The sequence below is a fragment of the Lampetra planeri genome, chromosome 43 (genome assembly GCF_965212315.1).
Source record: "Lampetra planeri chromosome 43, kcLamPlan1.2.h2, whole genome shotgun sequence".
Taxonomy (NCBI): Eukaryota; Metazoa; Chordata; class Hyperoartia; order Petromyzontiformes; family Petromyzontidae; genus Lampetra; species Lampetra planeri.
In genome coordinates, this window is record NC_136149.1 from 8,801,973 (window position 1) to 8,821,702 (window position 19,730).

Here is a 19,730-nt window from a genome sequence, read left to right on the forward strand (position 1 = left end):
TGCACCTTGAGGCCACGTGAAGTGTCGAACCCCCGCTGGCAGGAGGTCACGGGGCAGACCCAGCAGGTGCCACGGGTCGACTGACCGAGATGACCGAGATGACTGGCTGATGCACCACCTGTACCCCCTATTGTACCAACTTGCTGTGCTTTAGCCACCCGGCGCTCCGCTCGTTGTTGTGAGCGTCGCTCCTCCGCCCTCCGTTGTTGTTGGAGGGTGACTGCCTCCAACTGCCCAGTAGCGTCCTTCACGAGCCTCCTCCACTGAGGCCACACACACCACACACACTCACACACCCATTCACTCACACACTCACACACACAACACACCCGCTCACACACACACTCACCCAATCACTCACACACTCACTCACACACGACACACACACACTCGCCCACTCACTCACCCACTCACACTCACTCACACACTCACTCACACACGACACACCCGCTCTCACACACACTCACCCAATCACTCACACACTCACTCACTCACACACGACACCCACACCCACCCACACACACTCATTCACACACGACACACACACTCACCCACTCACTCACCCACTCACACACACACAAACTCGCTCGCTCACACGCTGCGTATCAGTCGCGCGTCATTCTCTTTTCATCGGCTTGCGCAAGTAATGCTGCGCGGAAGCTGTGTGCGTGTGTGTGTCTACGTGTGTGTGTGTGTCTACGCGTGTGTGTGTGTCTACGCGTGTGTGTGTGTCTATGCGTGTGTGTGTCTATGCGTGTATGTGTCTATGCGTGTGTGTGTCTATGCACAGACTGCCCTACATGACATCATAACAACAGTCTGGACCACTGGACGGGTTCCGCAGGACTGGAAGGATGCCCTGGTGGTCCCCCTCTTTAAGAAGGGGGACCGTACCGACTGTAACAACTACAGGGGCATCTCACTCCTCAGTGTGCCGGGTAAGGTCCTGGCAAGGATTATTCAACATCGCCTTGCTAGGCACGCTGAGGAGAGGCTTGCGGAGCCCCAATGCGGTTTCAGGAAAGGGCGGTCCTGCACAGATGCCATATTTTCTGTCCGTCTGCTACAGTAGAGGTGTAGGGAATTCCAAAAAGACCTACATCTCTGCTTTATTGACCTGGGCAAGGCCTATGATACCATCAGTAGGACTGGGCTCTGGGTTGTTCTTCGTGCTTTCGGAGTCCCTGACCCTCTGCTCACGATTATTAAGGACCTTCATGATGGTGAGCGGGCCCGGGTAAAACTACGTGGCCGGGAGTCGGAGCCTTTCCCTGTACACCTTGGGGTGCGACAGGGATGTCCTCTGGCTCCCACATTATTTAACATCTATTTCGACTGCGTAGTTCGTGAAGCCTTCAATAGCTGTACCGGGGGAATTTCCATTTGGTACAGATATAATGGGAGGCTGATCGACGCCCGGGTGCGATCAAGGGATGGCTCCCTATTGGTCAACCACGTTATGTATGCCGATGATTTGGTAATAGCTGCTCATTCAGAAGAGGAGTTGGAGACGCTGCTGCTGAGACTGGAGCGTGCCACTAAGAGGTGGGGCCTTACCATCAGCCCCACCAAAACTAAGCACCTGCCTGGGTATTTTGTACCATCGGACACTCCACCCCCACAACTCCCAATTGGTGATGGGGCAGTTGTGGAGAGAGTGGAGAGTTTCCCATACCTGGGCAGTGTGCTTATGACCGGCTCCAGTTTATCAGCAGAGGTCTCACTCCGAATCAGTCGAGCGGCAATATCTTTTCATCGGTTGCGTAACGCTGTGTGGAAGCTACCTGGTCTGTCGCTCCGCACGAAGCTTCAGGTCTTTTCGGCCACGGTCATTCCCTCCCTTCTCTATGCTTGCGAAACGTGGACCCCCCTAGTGGAGCATCTTCGCCGGTTGGAAACATTTAGGCTGGCCTGCCTACGATCCATCCTGGGTTTAACCAGGCTGGATTGTGTGAGGAGCTCACAAGTCCTTGAAAGATCTGGGCAAAGTCCCATCAGTGAGCTCCTCCGGCAGGCAAGGCTGCGTTGGCTGGGTCATGTAGCCCGCATGCCCAGCCACCGCATGCCTAAGCAGCTTTTGTTCGGCCGGATCGAGGGGGCTAAACGGGCGCGGCACGGGCTAGAGAAGAGATGGAGTGATGTGGTACAGGAGGACGTGGAGCTGAGTGGACTTGCCGATGACTGGTACCAGCGGTGTCAAGATCGGCCTCAGTGGAGGAGGCTCGTGAAGGACGCTACTGGGCAGTTGGAGGCAGTCGCCCTCCAACAACAACGGAGGGCGGAGGAGCGACGCTCACAACAACGAGCAGAGCGCCGGGTGGCTAAAGCACAGCAAGTTGGCACAGTAGGGGGCACAGGTGGTGCATCAGTCAGTCATCTCGGTCATCTCGGTCAGTCGACCCGTGGCACCTGGGTCTGCCCCGTGACCTCCTGCCAGCGGGCGTTCGACACTTCACGTGGCCTCAAGGTGCACATGGCCTGGCACAAGCGTCGTGGTGACGTCACCGCCACTTAGTGGCGAATGGCGGTTGTTGTTGTTGTTGTGTTGTTGTGTGTCTATGCGTGCGTGTGTGTGTCTATGCGTGTGTGTGTCTGTGTGTGTGTCTATGCGTGTGTGTGTGTCTATGCGTGTGTGTGTCTGTGTGTGTGTCTATGCGTGCGGAAACGCTGTTATGGGGAGAGGTAGTGTAGCGGTTAGCGCGCGCCGCGCTACAAACCCGCCAACGACTAATTAAATTCCCGCTCACGGTCACCACCAGTGACAATTATCTGAACCGGGCATGGGCCTCCCCTAGGTCGACTCAGCCTCAAATTAGTACCTAGTGCGGTGTGTAAAACATCGCCACTGGGGAGACAAAGGCAGCTTGGCATGATGCTGGCCACCCACCCCCTCGTGTGCCGTGCCGGCCTTGATAGGTGCTGCTCGCTAACAGCACTTGCCCCTACAATCCGTTCAGGCTATATGGAGGGGGGGGGGTGGGAGTCTTAGTATTTGTGTAACACTGTGGATGATGCCTGGCCCTTCGCGCTGCTCCGGGTCTTCGCACCTCCGAATGGCACGTTTGGCTACGTACGGTGCGAAATAAGTTCCACACACGTGCAAACATTCTCGGCCACAGTTATGCCCTTCCTTTCTCTATGTACTGATGAAACGCGGACTCCCTTTAAAGGGACATCTGCGCCGGTTTGAAACATTCAAGCTGGCCCTGCCCGACTATCCATCCTGGGTTACCCCGCCTTGGCTTGGCTTACAGTGTGAAGGCGCTCACAGATCCTCGAAAGGCATCCGCCACAGTCTCATCAGTGAGCTCCTCTGGCAGGCGACGCTGTTGTTGGCTTGGCGATGGAGCCCGCATGCCCAGCCACTGCATGTCCAATCAAGCAGCTTCTCTTTGACGGCACTGTGCCCAGACGAATGACTTGCATAGCTACCAAATAGACTTATACTGGTAGGAACTAAGTGGACCAGCCTACAATAGATTATATCGTCCGTCCGTCCGTCCGTGTAGCAACATAGCCCCCTACTGCAAACACTTGGCATGACCCTACAAAAACCTTTAGACTCTGTGAGGCTTTCCTGGCTAAACAAGTGTAACATTCCCTTATAATTCCCTCAGATAGCTTTTAATTAAAACATTTAAATAAATGAGGCTTTCCTGGCTAAACACGTGTAACCTTCCATTATAATTCCCTGAGATAGCTTATAATTAAAACTTTGAAATTAAATAAAAAACTCCCAGCGCCCTAAAGCCTACAGATAGGCCTAAAGCCTAGAACTAGGCCTCAAAGTCTCCCTTCGTATCGTACCCCCGCGTGTGTGCAAGGGAGTTAATGTTTAACAATGTAACATTCCCTGATGCTTTTAAATAGAAACATTTAAATTTAAAGCTTTTACATGAATAATAAAAACATTTAAATTAAAAATTAACTCACGGCGGCCTAAAGCCTACAGCTAGGCCTCAAGCCTCGAACAACGCCTCAAACTCTCCCTTCGTATCGTTCCCCCGCGTGTGTGCAAGGGAGTTAATGTTTAACAATGTTACATTCCCTGATGCTTTTAAATAGAAACATTTAAATTTAAAGCTTTTACATAAATAATTAAAACAGGTAAATTAAAAATTAACTCACGGCGCCCTAAAGCCTACAGCTAGGCCTATAGCCTAGACCTAGTCCTCAAACTCTCCCTTCGTATCGTACCCCCGCGTGTGTGAAAGGGAGTTAATGTTTAACAATGTTACATTCCCTGATGTTTTTTAATAGAAACATTTACATTTAAAGCTTTTACATTAAAAACAACTCCCTACCCCCTCCTCGTCGAGGGCTTTCCAGCCTAGAGCCAGGCCTGGAAATCTCTCCCCCGCTAGGGGTGTATTGGGCGGGGCTACAGCGGCAGGGGGCGAGGCTACGCGGGGCTGGGCGGGGCAACGGCGGCAGAGGGCGTGTGCACGAGGTGGAGGGCGGGGCTACGCGGGGTTGGGGCGGGGTTACGGCGGTAAGGGGCGGGGCAACGAGCTGGGGCCGGGGACACCGAGATGGGGCAGGGCCACGGGTGGCCGGGGCGGGGTTACGCGGGTGGAGGGCGGGGCCACGGGGCATCCACTTATTGGAGGCCATTTTTTGCCATTTCATTTTATTATAGCCATTCAATTTTTCGTTCCTACCAGCCCACCCCGCAGGGTCCTGTTATAGAGACCCCAATAGGCTGACGTGTAAGTATACAGGTTCACCTCGTTTCATGCGATGATATGTTTTTCAATGAAGGGTGCAAAAAGCGAAACCTCACGAGACAGCCCGTAGCCGAGTAGGGCACACAGTAAACAGTGCGCGCACTCCACACACATGGTACAAACTACACACACACTCAGTATACACACAGTGCACACAATACACACTACACACAGTACACAAAGTATGCATGCAGTACACAGTGGACACACTGGACACTGTACACAGCACACAGCACACACTGGACACTGCATACTGTACACACACGGTAAACAGAGTCGACAGTGCACACATATTACACACACACTGTTGTCACACATTCGACCGCATAGCCGAATTCATGTAGAGTAGATTCAAACTACATGGAGCGCATTTTGGGTAGAAATAGGTCATCCGAATTTACTAAAAATCGCACAAACCAGACTCGCAAACAGCGAGCAAAACAGAGATCCACAGACTCACATCGACTGTGCTGTGATTAAACCGGGTTCTGGTGGTATCAGGCCAATCAGCCGAATTACCATAGACTTACACAGAGATTCATAGACTTCCACAGAGATGCATAGACTTACACAGAGATGCATAGACTCACACAGAGATCCATAGACTCACACAGAGATCCATAGACTTACACATAGATCCATAGACTCACACAGAGATCCATAGACTTACACACAGATCCATAGAGTTACACAGAGACCCATAGACTCACACAGATATCCATAGACTTACACAGAGATCCATAGACTTACATAGAGATCCATAGACTTACACAGAGATCCACAGACTTACAGAGATCCGAAGACTTACACAGAGATCCATAGACGTACACAGAGATCCATCAACTCACATATAGATCCATAGACTCACATTGTGATAAAACTGGGTTCCCGAGCGCAGTGAACTGATGGTCTCCAATGACTGACTGGATGGACTTGCGAGAGACACTCTCTGCGGGAACATCAAAAGTTGCTTCGATGAGTTTGGCTCAATCTGCTGAAATGGCCTCAGACGTAGCAGTTATCTGATGTCCTCTTCTGGGGGCATCCCCTCGCTCACAGAATCCCCCCCCCCTCCACCAATTAAATTATTATTGGAATAAATATGAGGAGAAATCTAACTTGTTATGCCAGTTGAGGTTGTTATTGTTTGGCGTGACCTGCGACTTAACAATGAGAGCAGAGAGCGAGCGAATCGCTCTTCTCATAAATGAATCAAATTGCGGCGGAGATTTCATTCATTCGCGGTGCCAGACGCAATACAAGGCTGCTCATTCACCATTGCTGAGCTCTGCACAAGGATAAAGATCCCCCGTATACCCTTTTAACAGACTGTTGGCGCAAGTGCTGTTAGCGAGCACCTATGAAGGCCGGCACTGCACAAGAGGGGATGGGTGGCCAACACCACACTCGTGGCCAGAATCGCAGATTCGCCTGATAATTCTGAAACACATCCCGAACAAAAGGCGTATATTCCCCAGGTCGCCTCCACAGGCTGTTGAGGCAAGTGCTGCTGGCGAGTAGTACCATGGCGCACTATGGTGATGTGGCTTGGACGAAACCCGGCCGCCTTTGTCTCACCAGTGCTGGAATTTTACACACCGCACCAGGTACTCATTTGAGGCTGTGTCGATCTAGGGGAGGCCCATGACCGGTTCAGATCATCGTCACTGGTATTGGTCGTGAGCGGAAATCGAACCCGGATTTCTGGGCACGTAGCGCAGCTCGCTGACCGCTACACTCCCGTTCCCCACACACATACATGTCCACAAAAGACAAAGACATAGTGCACACATGCACGATAGCGTAGACGCACACACACGCACACTCGTAGGCACATGTACACACGTATAATGATAATCTGTGTCTCCTTGTGTCTCTGTTTCTCAACCTGCCTGTCACTTCCTCTCCGCACGTCTCCCATCTCCTTTCAGACCGGCGATCCTCCCACCCACCTATCCACTTTCCTCGAGGTGTTAAGTCTCTTGCTGCTCCTCATCTCAACCTCCACCCCGACTCAGCCCCCAACCCCTTTCCCACGCCCCCCAACCCCAGCTACCCCCACCCCCTCCCGACGGCGTCGCACAACGCGCAATGTCTCCCCCACCCGCTCCGCTCCCGGGCCTTGCATTGGCTGCCTACTGCGTCCTGGTGTCTGCCGGGAACTCATCTCCCCTGGGAGGGCACCACTCCCCATCCTCCTCCTCGTCCACCTCCTCGACGTCACAGGCTCTGCGCTCCTTCCTGCGGGAGCCCCTGTGCCGGGAGCCGTGCTCCTGCTTCGAGCGGGAGGGCCTCCTTGAGATGAACTGCGAGGGCCGCGGCGTGACCTCCGTGGCGCGCCTACCGGTGCCCCTCACGTCCCGTGCCGGCGCTGGCGTGGCGCCGGCTCCGCCATTCTCCCTGCTCCTCGGCGGCAATTCCATCGGCCGCGTGGGGCCGGGTGACTTCGCCAACTTCTCACGCGTCTTGCTGCTCAGCCTCTCGGGCAACGGCCTCCGCGCGGCACACGACGGCGCCTTTGAGGGCCTGCGCTCGGCCCGAAAGCTCTTCCTAAGCAACAACCGCCTGGAGGTGCTACGAAACGACACCTTCCTGGGCCTGCACTCGCTCGAGTACCTGCAGGTGGACTACAACCTCGTCCGCCGCGTGCAGCCTGCCGCCTTCTCGCCACTGCCCCGCCTGAAGGTGCTCATCCTCAACGACAACGTGCTCACGGGCCTGCCGGCGCACGCCTTCCGCGGGCTGGCGCTCACCCACCTGGACCTGCGCGGCAACCGCATCAAGACGCTGCCCCTGCCCGGGCTGCTCGAGCACCTTGGCCGCCTGAGCGAACTGCAGCTCGGCGAGAACCCGTGGAACTGCTCGTGCGCGTCGCTGCCCATGCGCCGCTGGCTCGAGCAGATCCCCTACTCCACGTTGGTGGGCGAAGTGATGTGCGAGTACCCATTCCGCGTGCACGGAAAGCTGCTCCGCGAGCTGTCGCGCCACGAGGTCTGCTCGCGCCGCATGATGATGCAGGCGGCAGGCGCCGGCAGGGTCCACGTGGGCGGGGGACACGGGGGCGACGCTCGAGCGGGAGGAGGAGGTTACGGAGCCGCCGACGACGATGACGACGAAGGTGAAGACGATGAACTGGGAGGTGGCGGCCTCGTGCCCAGAAGGCCGAAGCCTCCGGGCGCCCCCGCCGCTCCCAAGCCGGTGACGCCGAGCCCCACCGCCAAGCCCAGCAGCAGCATCGCCGCCGCCGACAAAACTCTGGGCCTCAACCGACCCGGGCAGAGCGATCTCTCACCCCACGCCAAGACCCCGGCGCCTTCCCCTCCCCGGGGCGCTACGCGGGCCCCTCCGCGGCCGGCACGCGTGCACACCCACGGCGATGCCGCCGCAACAACGGCCGGCCCGGCGCGACCCCCTATCCCCGTGGAGTGCCCACGGCCGTGCCGCTGCCTCGTGCACAACGTGGACCTGGGCCTACGCGTCAACTGCCAGGAGCGGGGGCTGGGCCGCGTGGCCACCCTGCGCCCGCGGCCCTCCGACCCGCGCCAGTTCTACCTGACGGGCAACCAGCTGCACGGCGTGATGCGCGCCGACTTCCGCGGCTACTCGGGCCTGGAACTGCTGCACCTGGCCAACAACCGCATCTCCTTCGTGCAGGACGGCGCCTTCACATCGCTGCCCTCGCTGCGCCGGCTCTACCTCAATGGCAATGATCTGGCGCGCCTCACGCCCGAGATGCTGGCCGGCCTCTCGGGCCTGCACTACCTCTACCTGGAGGGCAATGTGATCCGCGAGGTGGAGGCCGGCGCACTGGACGGCATGCGCAGTCTGCAGCTCGTCTTCCTGGGGCGCAACCTCCTGCGCTCTCTGCCCGCCGGCCTCTTCTCGGGTGCGACCCGCCTCGCACGCCTAGACCTGCGGGGCAACCACCTGGCGTGGCTCGCAGCACGCGCCGTGCTCGAGCCCGTCACGGGGTTTGTGCAGGTGCGTGGCAACGGGCACTGCCGTGGCGGTGGTAGTGGTGAAGATGGTGGTGGTGGTGGTGGTAGCGATGATGGTGGCCTGGTGTCCCAGGCATCTGAACATTGAGCGAGCACGGATGAGGTTTTTGCTACTGCCTGTGATTAAACGGGTTCCCTAGTCTAGTGAGTTAATGGTCTCAACCGTAACCCTGCACGTAATTTGACTAAATGTAATCTCTGAGTATTGAAACATTGGCGTTGACTGCCATATGAAGAACGGAGATGGGACAGTTCTTCAGGGTGACTTGTATGTATCTCAGAGGTAGGTCTATGATATCCGCTTCTTCCGTGGGCCATTCTCTAACATGGAGCACTAAACTGCTCTGCGCTCCGTTCCTTCGCATCACAATGGTAGCACGATCTGGATTAAACAGAATATAAAATAAAACAATGCAATTTGTAAGAGACGCAGCATTTCACAATACAAATGGCTGTGATATTTGAGAGGCATGGAGCCAAGCTCAGTGTCACTTGAAGCCAGGCGTTAGAGATCGAGGGCCTTTCAGAAATATTTAATGCTGTCCCGAAGAAACGACGCCCGGCAGTGACCATGGTCCCTGCTCCATGGAGTAGAGAGTGGGGGGGGGAGAGGTTTTGAGTCGTTCTGCTGCTACCGCTGATGCCGCCACTGCCACCGCTGCTGCAGAGAGTTCCAGCGCGATGAGCATGTAGCGCAGGGCAACGTGAGTGGAGAATGTTTGTTGTGTGTGCATGTGTGGCCCAGTGCAGGTGGACCTGCAGGAGAACCCGTGGGACTGCTCTTGCCCGCTGGCCGAGCTGCGCCGCTGGGCCGTGCGGCTCAGCAGCGGCGTGCTCGTGGGCGGCCTGACCTGCGAGTCACCCGAGGAGCTGGCCGGCCGAGACTTGCGCTCTGTGCCGCTGGACACGCTGTGCCCCAACCGCACGCGCGGGCCTCTGCTGATCCCGGCCGGCGGGGGCCACGCCGGCAGTAACGCTAGCGTCCTGCTCGGTACCAGCGCCAACGACAGTGGCGACGGTCGCAACAGCAGTGGCGGCGCCGGCAATAGGAGCGGCTCGGGCATTTGGATGGTGCCCACATGGCCGCAGGTGGAGTCCACTACCTGTGTGGGCACGGCCGCCCCCGCTTGGGCTTCCGTCCCTACGGGACCCGTTCCCCTCTCCGTGCTCATTCTGGGCCTGCTGCTCGTTCTGCTGTGCGCCGTCTTCGTAGCCGCCGGCTGGCTCGTGTTCGTCTTGCGGCGGCGGCGGTGCCGGCGGAGGAGGAGGAGGAGGGGGGGTGGCGGCAGCGGGGCCGGCCGCAGGGGTCGGAGGAGGAACGGGCGCACGAGGCTCCAGGACGACGCCAAGCGCTCCTCCAAGGTGGCGGGGGAAGGCGTGGGAGGGGGTGGCAGCGGCCACGGAGGAGGAGGACCAGGGGGAGGGGTAGACTTCTTCGAGCCGGAGGGTGGCGCCATATCTGTGTATGACCCGCGCTCGACCACCCCCAACCTCCTGCAGGAGAACCCCATCTACAACCCCCATGGGGACGACGAGGAGGAGGACGACGAAGACGATGACGATGATGAAGACGACGACGACACTGTGGTGGCCAACAAGGGAGGGGAGGCTGCCAGCACCGAGACCCCGCTCCGGCATGGCACGGCTGTCTCGGCGCCTCGGCACGCCGGTGGCCTGCACGAGCTCTCGTGCCACGCACTGCGCTGTGACGAGCGGCTGCGCTACTGCGAGGTGCGCGGCGCAGATGCGCCTTTCCGCCGCCTGGCCGAGGAGCGGCCCTCGGCCTCCATGGGGGCGGCCGAAGCCGTGGCCAAGGGCGGGTGCGGCGGGGAGTACCTGGAGCTGCGGGTACGGCTGCAACAGCAGCAGCATCAGCAGCATCATCATCAGCAGCAACAACAGCATCAGCAACAACATCATCATCAGCTACAACAGCAGCAACAGAATCAGCAGCAGCATCAAGCCGAGACGGATTACCTGGAGGTTCTGCAAGGCCAGGTAGCTCTCAGCCACCTGTGACAATTCACTTCCCTTCTCACGTCTCTCCCATCTACGTAGGAAATGTATACTATTGTTATACATTTTCTACCAAGCCCATATCTTACAGAGAGGAGACCCTCGCCCATAAACTTCTGGCAGTCCATCAGTACTGGCTCAAGCAAGCCCCCCTCACTCTGAATAATGAGTCACTGAATGTTGCAACCGGTTCAGGGTTTGCTTTGTGTTTAACCCAATGCTGCCGGGAGTGTGTGCTCCCAGAAGTTCCGCGATGCCGATGGGATATTTGAGTGACTGAAGCCTCCTTGCCACCGAGACGTGGGCTCATCAGTTACCATTTTTTTGTCCTCCGTGCCCATAAATGTTGAGTCAAAACCCTCCAGCCAGGTAGACTTGGCCCGTCGTTGTCTCTCTCGGGTGGACAGTGGGTCCCCTATTGAGGTGACTCTCCATGTTCCACATGTCTACGTCACAGATCAGCCTTTCCAGAAAGGGCAAAACTGATTCTAAATATATCGACCAGTTAAGGACGTCGAAGTGAGTTCCTGCACAAATGAGCAGTGATTGGGGCACTCGTGCTCATTTCCATTTACAGCCCTGCAGAGCCAGTGGCGGAAATTCCACGTTTTAATGATAGGGACGAGTATAAACTGTATAGGATGATCACTGTTGATCTTGCCCACAATGTGGTTCTTCTTTTATTGACCGCAGAAGGACGGTGGGTTGAGTAAAGCCCTCCTAACCAGAATTTGAACTTGGAATATCATCATCATCACCATCATCCCTCTATGTGAAATAAAACGAGCATTGCTTTATGAAAAAGTTATTGTATATTTTGCTATGTGGAGAGAACGGACACCAACATGGGAATCTGAAATATCCACCAGTGGATAAGAAGGGAGAAGCTTTGTCTTGTCTTTCTCATGACTGGTGAGTGAATAAGAGGTGACCTGCTCACATGAACCGATGTTAAAGTCACCACCTTTGCAGGGTTTGACCGTGGTCAGTCCAGGACATTGGCATCCTCTGTGTTCGAGTGTCAGCAGAGTTGATTTGTACTGAGATATTGGTCCCGGTTGTTGCCGTGTTGAACTTTCTTTGCAGGATACTGCACGGCTTTGACGACTTCGCGCTGACCGAGAGACCGTGTCCGTCCAGTTTGTTTCTGTGCCGGGATTGTTGGTGAACCAGAGCAATGCGCGTGGACATGCCAACGTGCGTGAAATCAGAGAACGTTTCAGGAAATTGTAAGTTAATTTTCTGACATTCAGATCAAGACAGCTGGGATTTGCAAGTTTCTGGCAACACTGTCAGAGAAACGTGTGGGTTTCTGGGAAGTGTAAGAAACACTTTCAAGGCTCATCATCTGCACTTTGAAGTCTCTGGAGATGTCTCGAGTTTCAATCAATGCGGGCGGGTTTCCCACTTTGGCACTGTGGTCAATGAATGAGTCAATATTCAGGCAGAAGCTTCTGAATTTTTATGCAATTTCTGGCGTTTTTTGTTAAAACACGTCTTGGCTGAAGCATTTTAAAAAAAAATCTACAAATGTGAGTCAATCGTTTTCAACTCTCTTTATGAAATCAGGACACCTCGCCGAGCCTCAGCAATGTACTCGGGATGCTCGGATAATTCCTGTCCATCCATTTCAATTACGCGAGGGAGGAACGCAGAAGTGCCCAGATGACACCCGTGCACGCAAACGTGGAGAGTGCTTCAACAATATTACCACCACACAAGCAACATGACTTTACCCTGGCTCGGCCTACTCGCTGTGCTGGCCTTCACGCGAATGACATATTCCTCATGTAAATCATCATCTTGACGGGCCGTGTCTCCTATTCGTGAACCACCAACCCCCTCCTTCACCCCCCGTCTCTACAGGTCAGGAAAGGCTCAGTGAGTCCCAAGACTATTTGTTAGGAGGGACCTGCTTGCGAGATGTTTGGCCGAATCCATACTAAAGTCATCTTTTGTGCACGAGAAAACCCATGGAGACGCACGTCAAAATACGGGAGGATAACCTGCTGCACTGCCTTCTAAAAACACCACCTCGCTCCATCTATGAGTGATCCACCAACTCCACCCCCCGAGTCTTTCTGGATTACGGAACTGCATCATTGATGATCGTGGGAGGATGTTGGTAAGTGTTGGACCATGTCGGAATGAGTTGTGACCTTGATTAATGATCCACCGAAACGACATGCCAATTAAAAGCTCGCGATCACTTCCACGAGACGAACCTGGAACACGGAGGAGACCTGTGTGACGTTTCGAGCAGAGACCTTAATGATTCAGAGTTGATTTTGTTTGTTTGTTCGGGGCATGGGCCACGATGTAAATGTGGCGGTCAAATTTGCGTGTCATAATACCATTCGACATAGCCACCAAACAGTTAAACGTGTTAAATGGTGTACAAGTTTTTATCGTAATATTTAATCATGGTTTTAACTCACCAGTAGAGAACGATTCTCACAGGCATATTTAATTTGTTTGGCTCTCGTCAGATGGCGGAGGGTCTTACGACACGAATCTGGCCCGCATCTTGACGTGGGGCCAGCCTACTCGTAAAAAATAAATTCCGATTCAAAGTAATAACAAACTGCGGAAAAAAACCCCTGCTACTGCTGTGCGTTAGCAGCGTGTGAATGTTAAACCGCAGGACACATTCCCCAGGAATGTACATTATCAATCGGAGTGAGTGCAGCGAAACGTGATGCAAGATCTTTATACTTAATAAATGGGAATTTGCAATGCACATACCAGCAGATGTTGCCCATAGATATATATATATGTAGATATATTAATGATCATTATTTTATGACTGCGTTCCCACGGTTAGTGTGGAGTAGTTATTAATGAGCTTAAGCGGAGCTTGCCAGTCGGCGATTGTGGTCAGACGCAGCAGCATACATTAGGCACATGACAATTCCTCAATTTTATTATCAATTAAAATTCCACTATTACACTCACGGCGCGTGCGTCAAACCATGTGTGTGTGTTTGTGTGAGGATCGATTATTTGGGATGGATGTGTTTGTGGTTTTTGTAAAACTTGATACCGCCATAGAGTCACATCCTACGGATTCACTCCACTGTGGATCCTACGGATTCACTCCACTGTGAATCCTACAGATTCACTCCACTGTGGATCCTACAGATTCACTCCAGTGTGGATCCTACAGATTCACTCTACTGTGGATCCTACAGATTTCAACTCTTACAGTTTCTACATATTTCCACCATAAAACTTCCATAGAATACCACCACGACATAATCTACAACATACCAAAACAATTCTATAGAATGCACAAACCCTGACATTCCAATAAGCCTGGGTCGTTCAAATCTGTGCTGCAACTTGTAATTCAGTCCTACAAAGTAACACCCTTACCAGATCTTGGTACAAATCAACCCCTGCCACCCGAACACGGATTTCAATTCCCGAACTGTCTGGGTCAATGCTACCTAGCGGCCTGAGTTGTAATTATAACTCTTGCTCTGACATTAACCATAGCTTTAGCAATCGCTCATACCTTAACCGTAGGTATTAACCCCCAGCTCTAACGATAACACAAGCAATCTGACTATATTCTTGATAGGTTAGCAATTCTGTCCAGAGTCCATTTGTGATTGGAAATTCTGACGATTTGTCAAATTACAGTGGTGTTAATTGATAGAGGATTAAACGTGTTAAAGGGCACCACGGTGGTGATATGTTTACTACCTCGCCTGGTATACAGGAGGTCGCGGGTTCGATCCCTACCGTGATGTCTGTATACTGTAGTTGGAGTTTGCGTGTCTCTCTCCCCATGGTCCCGTGGGTTATTCTCTGGGTGCTCCGGTGTTTCCCTCTACATGTGTTAAAAGTATTTGGCTGCTCATAATTTTCACGTGATAATCCACTTCATTGAGCTATTATTGATGGGCAGGTTGCTTTTGAAAAAGAAGAGCTATATTACTCATTGGGCCTTACCTGGAATAAAAATAGTTTATAAAAAATAGTTTAGTTTATGTGAATCAAGTGCTTTCAGTTAGCTATGGAATTGTTTTTTTCCAACCTTTTAGCCAACTTTCTTAATATCTATGGAACATTGTTGCCAGTATCAACATGATGAAACAATATGTGGAGGTTCTTCCCTTTTTAGCAATAAAACAGGAAGTGTAAAGATGTGCAAACACCAAAAGAGATACCTTTTGCAAGGCATCAAGTCTGCATTAACCACACGTACTTGTGGAAAAACATGCAAACATGCTCTGGTAATATAGCTCAACCCGAGCGCTAAATGCTCTGATACTTGCATTGTCTTTGTATTGTTCGCCTTTTGCCGTTCGAGGGTCTAACACTGGTGCAGAGACGTGGCCATGAACAAGGCTGTCAGGTGTAGGCCAATCAGTTGCCAAGACAATACATACATTATCAGAACATGTTTGCATGTGTTGCCACAAGTACATGTGGTTAATGCAGACTTGATGCCTCTCAAAGGGTGTATCTTTTTGCACGTGGCATATGCCGTAGCGAGAGTATCCGTCTCATGTTCCTCAAACGAGACATTTAATTCTCAAGAGTTGAAATTCTGCCAAATGAGGCCAGAAATCAAATGTAGCACGGCGGTCTCATTGTGCAGTTCGAAATAACCGAGTAAAGACCATCAACTCACTAGAACAGAAAATCAGGTTCAATCACAGCCTGGTCTATGTGAGTTAATGGGTCTCTGTGTGAGTCTGTGGATCTCAGTGTAAGTGTAAGGATCTCTGTGTATGTCTATGGATCTCTGTATAAGTCTATATATATGTGCGAGTCTATAGATATCTGTGTAAGTCTATGGATCTCTATGTAAGTCTATGAATCTCTGTGTACGTCTCTGGATCTATGTGTAAGCCTATGTGTCTCTATGTAAGTCTATGGATATCTGTGTAAGTTTATGTGTCTCTCCGTAAGTCTGTGGATCTCTGTGTAAGTCTCTGGAATCTCTGTGTGAGTCATTGGTAACCGGGCTGAGGCCATCAACTCGCCACATTAGAGAACCTGGTTTAATCACGGTCAGTCGCTTATGCCAGACTCAGCATCCACTCGGCGGACAACAACCATTGTGAATCCACCCCCGCCGCGTCTCCGGGCCACTTGCACGCATGGTTTCTTAATTTAGCAGCGTCCTAATTAGACTGTCACGCCGTGATTCATGTGTGGGCACTGACGGGCAGTGTAGGTGAGTGCTCCACGCGCCGCTGGGTTTGTTGTTTCCGAAGGCGTCTGAATCATAAGAGCGACCCAGCTGCCGCTCACGGCCAACATCCTCTAGGTTTACAGACCTTAAATGAGTATCTCGGTGCGATGTGTAAACATTAGCACGGGAGGAGACAAAGACGGCCGGGCATTGTTTTTTTTCAGGCATAAACCACCCCATTGGATCGGCAATAACGCCGGTGCTCGCTCACAGCACTTGCCTCAACAGTTCCTTAAATGCTATAACGGAGGGATATTTGCCTTTGCCTCGCTGGCAGGATGTCACGGAACATACCCAGGTGCCATGGGTTGATTAACTGAGATTAACTGGCAGATGCAACACCTGTGCTCCCGACTGTGCCAAATCGCTGTGTTTTAAACGTCTCGTTGTTGTGAGCATCGCTCCTCCACCGGCCGTTGTTGCTGGAGAGCGACTGCCTCCACCTGCCTGGTAGCGTCCTTCATAATAAACCTCCTCCAATCATCGACAAGTCCATTCTTTCTATACCACGCCAGTCAATCTCCTCTATAACCCGTGCCGTATACCCGTTTAGCCGCCTATATCCGACCAAAGGGAAGCTAAATGAGATGGCTTGGCATGCGGGATACATGATCCAGCCAACGCAGCCGGCCGGAGGTGGTCTCCGATGGGACTGTGTCCAGATCTCTCAAGGATGTGAGCTCCTCCACACTGTAATCCAGTCTGGTTAAACCCATGGTGGATCATAGGCAGGCGAACCTGAATGTTTCAAGCCAGCAAAGATGTTACTTTAAAAGGGCTCCACGTTTTACGCATGGAAAGGGAAGCGAGGACATAACTATGGCCAATAAGATTGAAAGGCAAGGTAGCTTTCAAACTGCATAACGCAGGTGATTAAAAGATCATGCCGCTCGACTGATTTTGAGCCCTTTTCTGCCCAAGCACACTGCCCAGGTACAGAAACGTCTCCCCTCTCTCCACTACTGCCCCATCACCCATTCGGAGTTTGGGGAGGAAACCATTTGATGTCGTAAAATACCCAGGCAGGTGCTTTATTTTTGTGGGGCTGATGGTAAGGCCCCATCTCTAACTAGTATGCTCCAAGTTCGGTAGTAAGGCGTCTTAATCCTTCTCAGAGTGGACAGTAGACACATTCTTTGTGTATTTCGGTAAAGCCATGTAGATAGAATAAATAATAAAAAAAACATATCACGACGTTTCGATTGCAATACAAGCAATCGTCATCAGGTGAAACATAGCGAGAGAGCTGCTGAGGCAGGATGTTATAAAGGTTTGAGATGGGTGTAGCCCAAGGGTCATAAGCGAAGTGGGCGGGGCTAGTGAATACATTTTCATGTAAATGTAAGATCGGAGAGTTGAGCTACCTCCACGACGACCAAGCTGCGGAGGAGGCCATTGTATTGTGTATAAGCGAAGTGGGCGGGTGCTAGTGATGAAATTTGGATGTAAATGTAAGATCGGAGTGCTGAGCTACCTCCACGACGATGAAGCTGCGGGGGTGGCCATTGCATTGTGAGAGATAGCATGTAAGATCATAGAGCCACCGCCACATCAAGGAAAACGAGCAACGGTGGCTGTGTTAGTGAGACATTTAATCTGTTAATGTAAACACATTTAACCTGTTAATGTAACACCAGAAAGTTGAAAATAACTACTAAACATCACAGCGAATTATGACTTAACCTGGTTAATAACGTCCTTCCAATGATTGCTCAGTTTTTCTATCTACGTGGCATTACCGAAAGACCCAAAGAATATGAATTCCTGCAGTAGCCACATTACCAGCTTATTCGCATAAATAATATGGTTGACCAACAGGGAGCCATCCCCTAACAGCATCCGGGCATCGATCAGCCTCCCATTCTATATGTACCATATGCAAATTTCACCAGGAAATCCACGGAAAGCGTCTCCAGCTAGGTGTCCAAAGAAGAAATGCTATAGTGTTAGGGCCAGAGGACATATCTGTCGTGCCCCAAGGTGAACAGGGAATGGCTCAGACTGGTTATTGGTAATCTTACTACATACACATACAGTCATATATAAACGACAACGATTCAGATACAGCTTTAACATAATGTTGGGGCAAGTGCTGTGAGCCAGCACCTATGAAGGCCAGTACGGTGCATGAGTGGGTAGGTGGTCATCACCACGCCTGACCGCCTTTGACTCTCTAGTGGCGGTGTTTACACACCGCACCAGGTACTCATTTGAGGCTGAGTCTACCTAGGGGAGGCCCATATAACCCGCTACTCCCACTCACTTGAGCCTCATCTCAGCCTTAGAACTGCTCTTTAGGACCGATTTTTGGGTTTAGTTTGTTGTCCTTCATCGCACCTCCGATTAGCAAAATAAGTTCTACAGTTACATACTCACTCCCTACTTACCTCTACTCACTCAAGTCAACCTCACCGCGTTCATCCTTACACTAAACCAGGGGTCCTCAAACTTTTTAAACAGGGGGCCAGTTCACTGTCCCTCAGACCGTTGGAGGGCCGGGCTATAGTTAAAAAAAAATATTAACAAATTCCTATGCACACTGCATATATCTTATTTTGAAGTGAAGAAACAAAACGGGAACAAATACAATATTTAAAATGACGAACAAGTAAAGTTAAATCAACAAACTTGCCAGTATTTCAATGGGAACTATGGGCCTGCTTTTGGCTAATGAGATGGTCAATGTCCGGTTCCATATTTGTCACTGCTAGTCGTAACAAGTGATGCAAGTGTGCATGCGTTAGTCTAGATCTGGTTGGAGATTTCAAATGTTTCATTCTGGAAAAAGTCTGTTCACAGACATAAGTGCTGCCAAAGATGGTTGCCATTTTGAGTGCATGGTTCCTGAGATGAGGATATGTCTCAGAGGGGAGAGATGCATAGAAATTATGAAGGCTGCTTGACTTGAATGCGTCTTTCAGAGAGTCACAATTCTGCAGTTCAGCCAGTTCCATTTGGTAAATTGTATCCACATTTTCAATGTCAATAGAAAATGGGTTACGGAAAAGCTGTATGTCCTGTTCATGGAGATGAAGCTCTTTAAATCTAAATTGGAACTCCTTTTGCAATTTTTCCAGTGAATCCACACATGTTTTGTTTGGGAATGCAACCAATGGTTTTTCCGCTAACAGATTTTGAGTTGTGGGGAGATGACAGAAGTTTTCCTCCTTCACTTGTTTGATGAGGAGGCCTAATTTTACTTCAAATGCTTTGACATGTGATTGCATATCACAGATGAGCTTCCCCTTTCCTTGAAGTTGCACATTGAAACTGTTGAGTAGCTCTGTTACATCTGTCAGAAAGGCAAGGTGCCATTTCCATTCTGCATCATTGAGCTCTGGTACTTCTTTGTTTTTTGAAAGCAGAAAAGCTGTAATCTGTGGAAGTAAGTCATAGAAACGTTTCAAAACTCTCCCTCGACTCAGCCAACGGACTTCTGTGTGGTAGAGAACATCTTCATAGTCAACATTTAGCTCAGACAGAAATTCCTGAAATTGTCTGTGGTTTAGTGCATGAGCTCTAATGAAGTTAACACAAGATACCACAATTTTCATAACAGAGTCCCACTTCAGTGATTTACTACACAGCGCTTGTTGGTGGATGAGGCAGTGTATGGCTATTGGATGAGAATGGTTATGTTTGTCCATCTCTTGGTTAATGCGAGCAATTACTCCTTTCTTAGACCCCACCATGCTAGGAGCACCATCAGTTGTCACACTGGCTAGTTTAGCCCAGTTCAGCTCCAAACCATTCACAGTTTGGCAAACCTTTTCATAGATA

The 19,730-nt window shown here is 51.6% G+C and overlaps 1 protein-coding gene across 1 annotated transcript in view; it reads left to right on the plus strand.

Moving 5' to 3' along the window:
* LOC144732526 (SLIT and NTRK-like protein 2) overlaps positions 1–13,695 on the plus strand; it is a 78,965-nt gene extending 65,270 nt beyond the window's left edge. Inside the window, exons 3-5 of the mRNA XM_078613933.1 lie at positions 6,659–8,781; positions 9,435–10,723; positions 11,828–13,695. Coding sequence (XP_078470059.1) covers positions 6,819–8,781; positions 9,435–10,723; positions 11,828–11,845 — 3,270 coding nt within the window. The 5' untranslated portion in view covers positions 6,659–6,818 and the 3' untranslated portion in view covers positions 11,846–13,695. The remainder of the gene's footprint in view (positions 1–6,658; positions 8,782–9,434; positions 10,724–11,827) is intronic.
* The last annotated feature ends 6,035 nt before the right edge of the window (positions 13,696–19,730 follow it).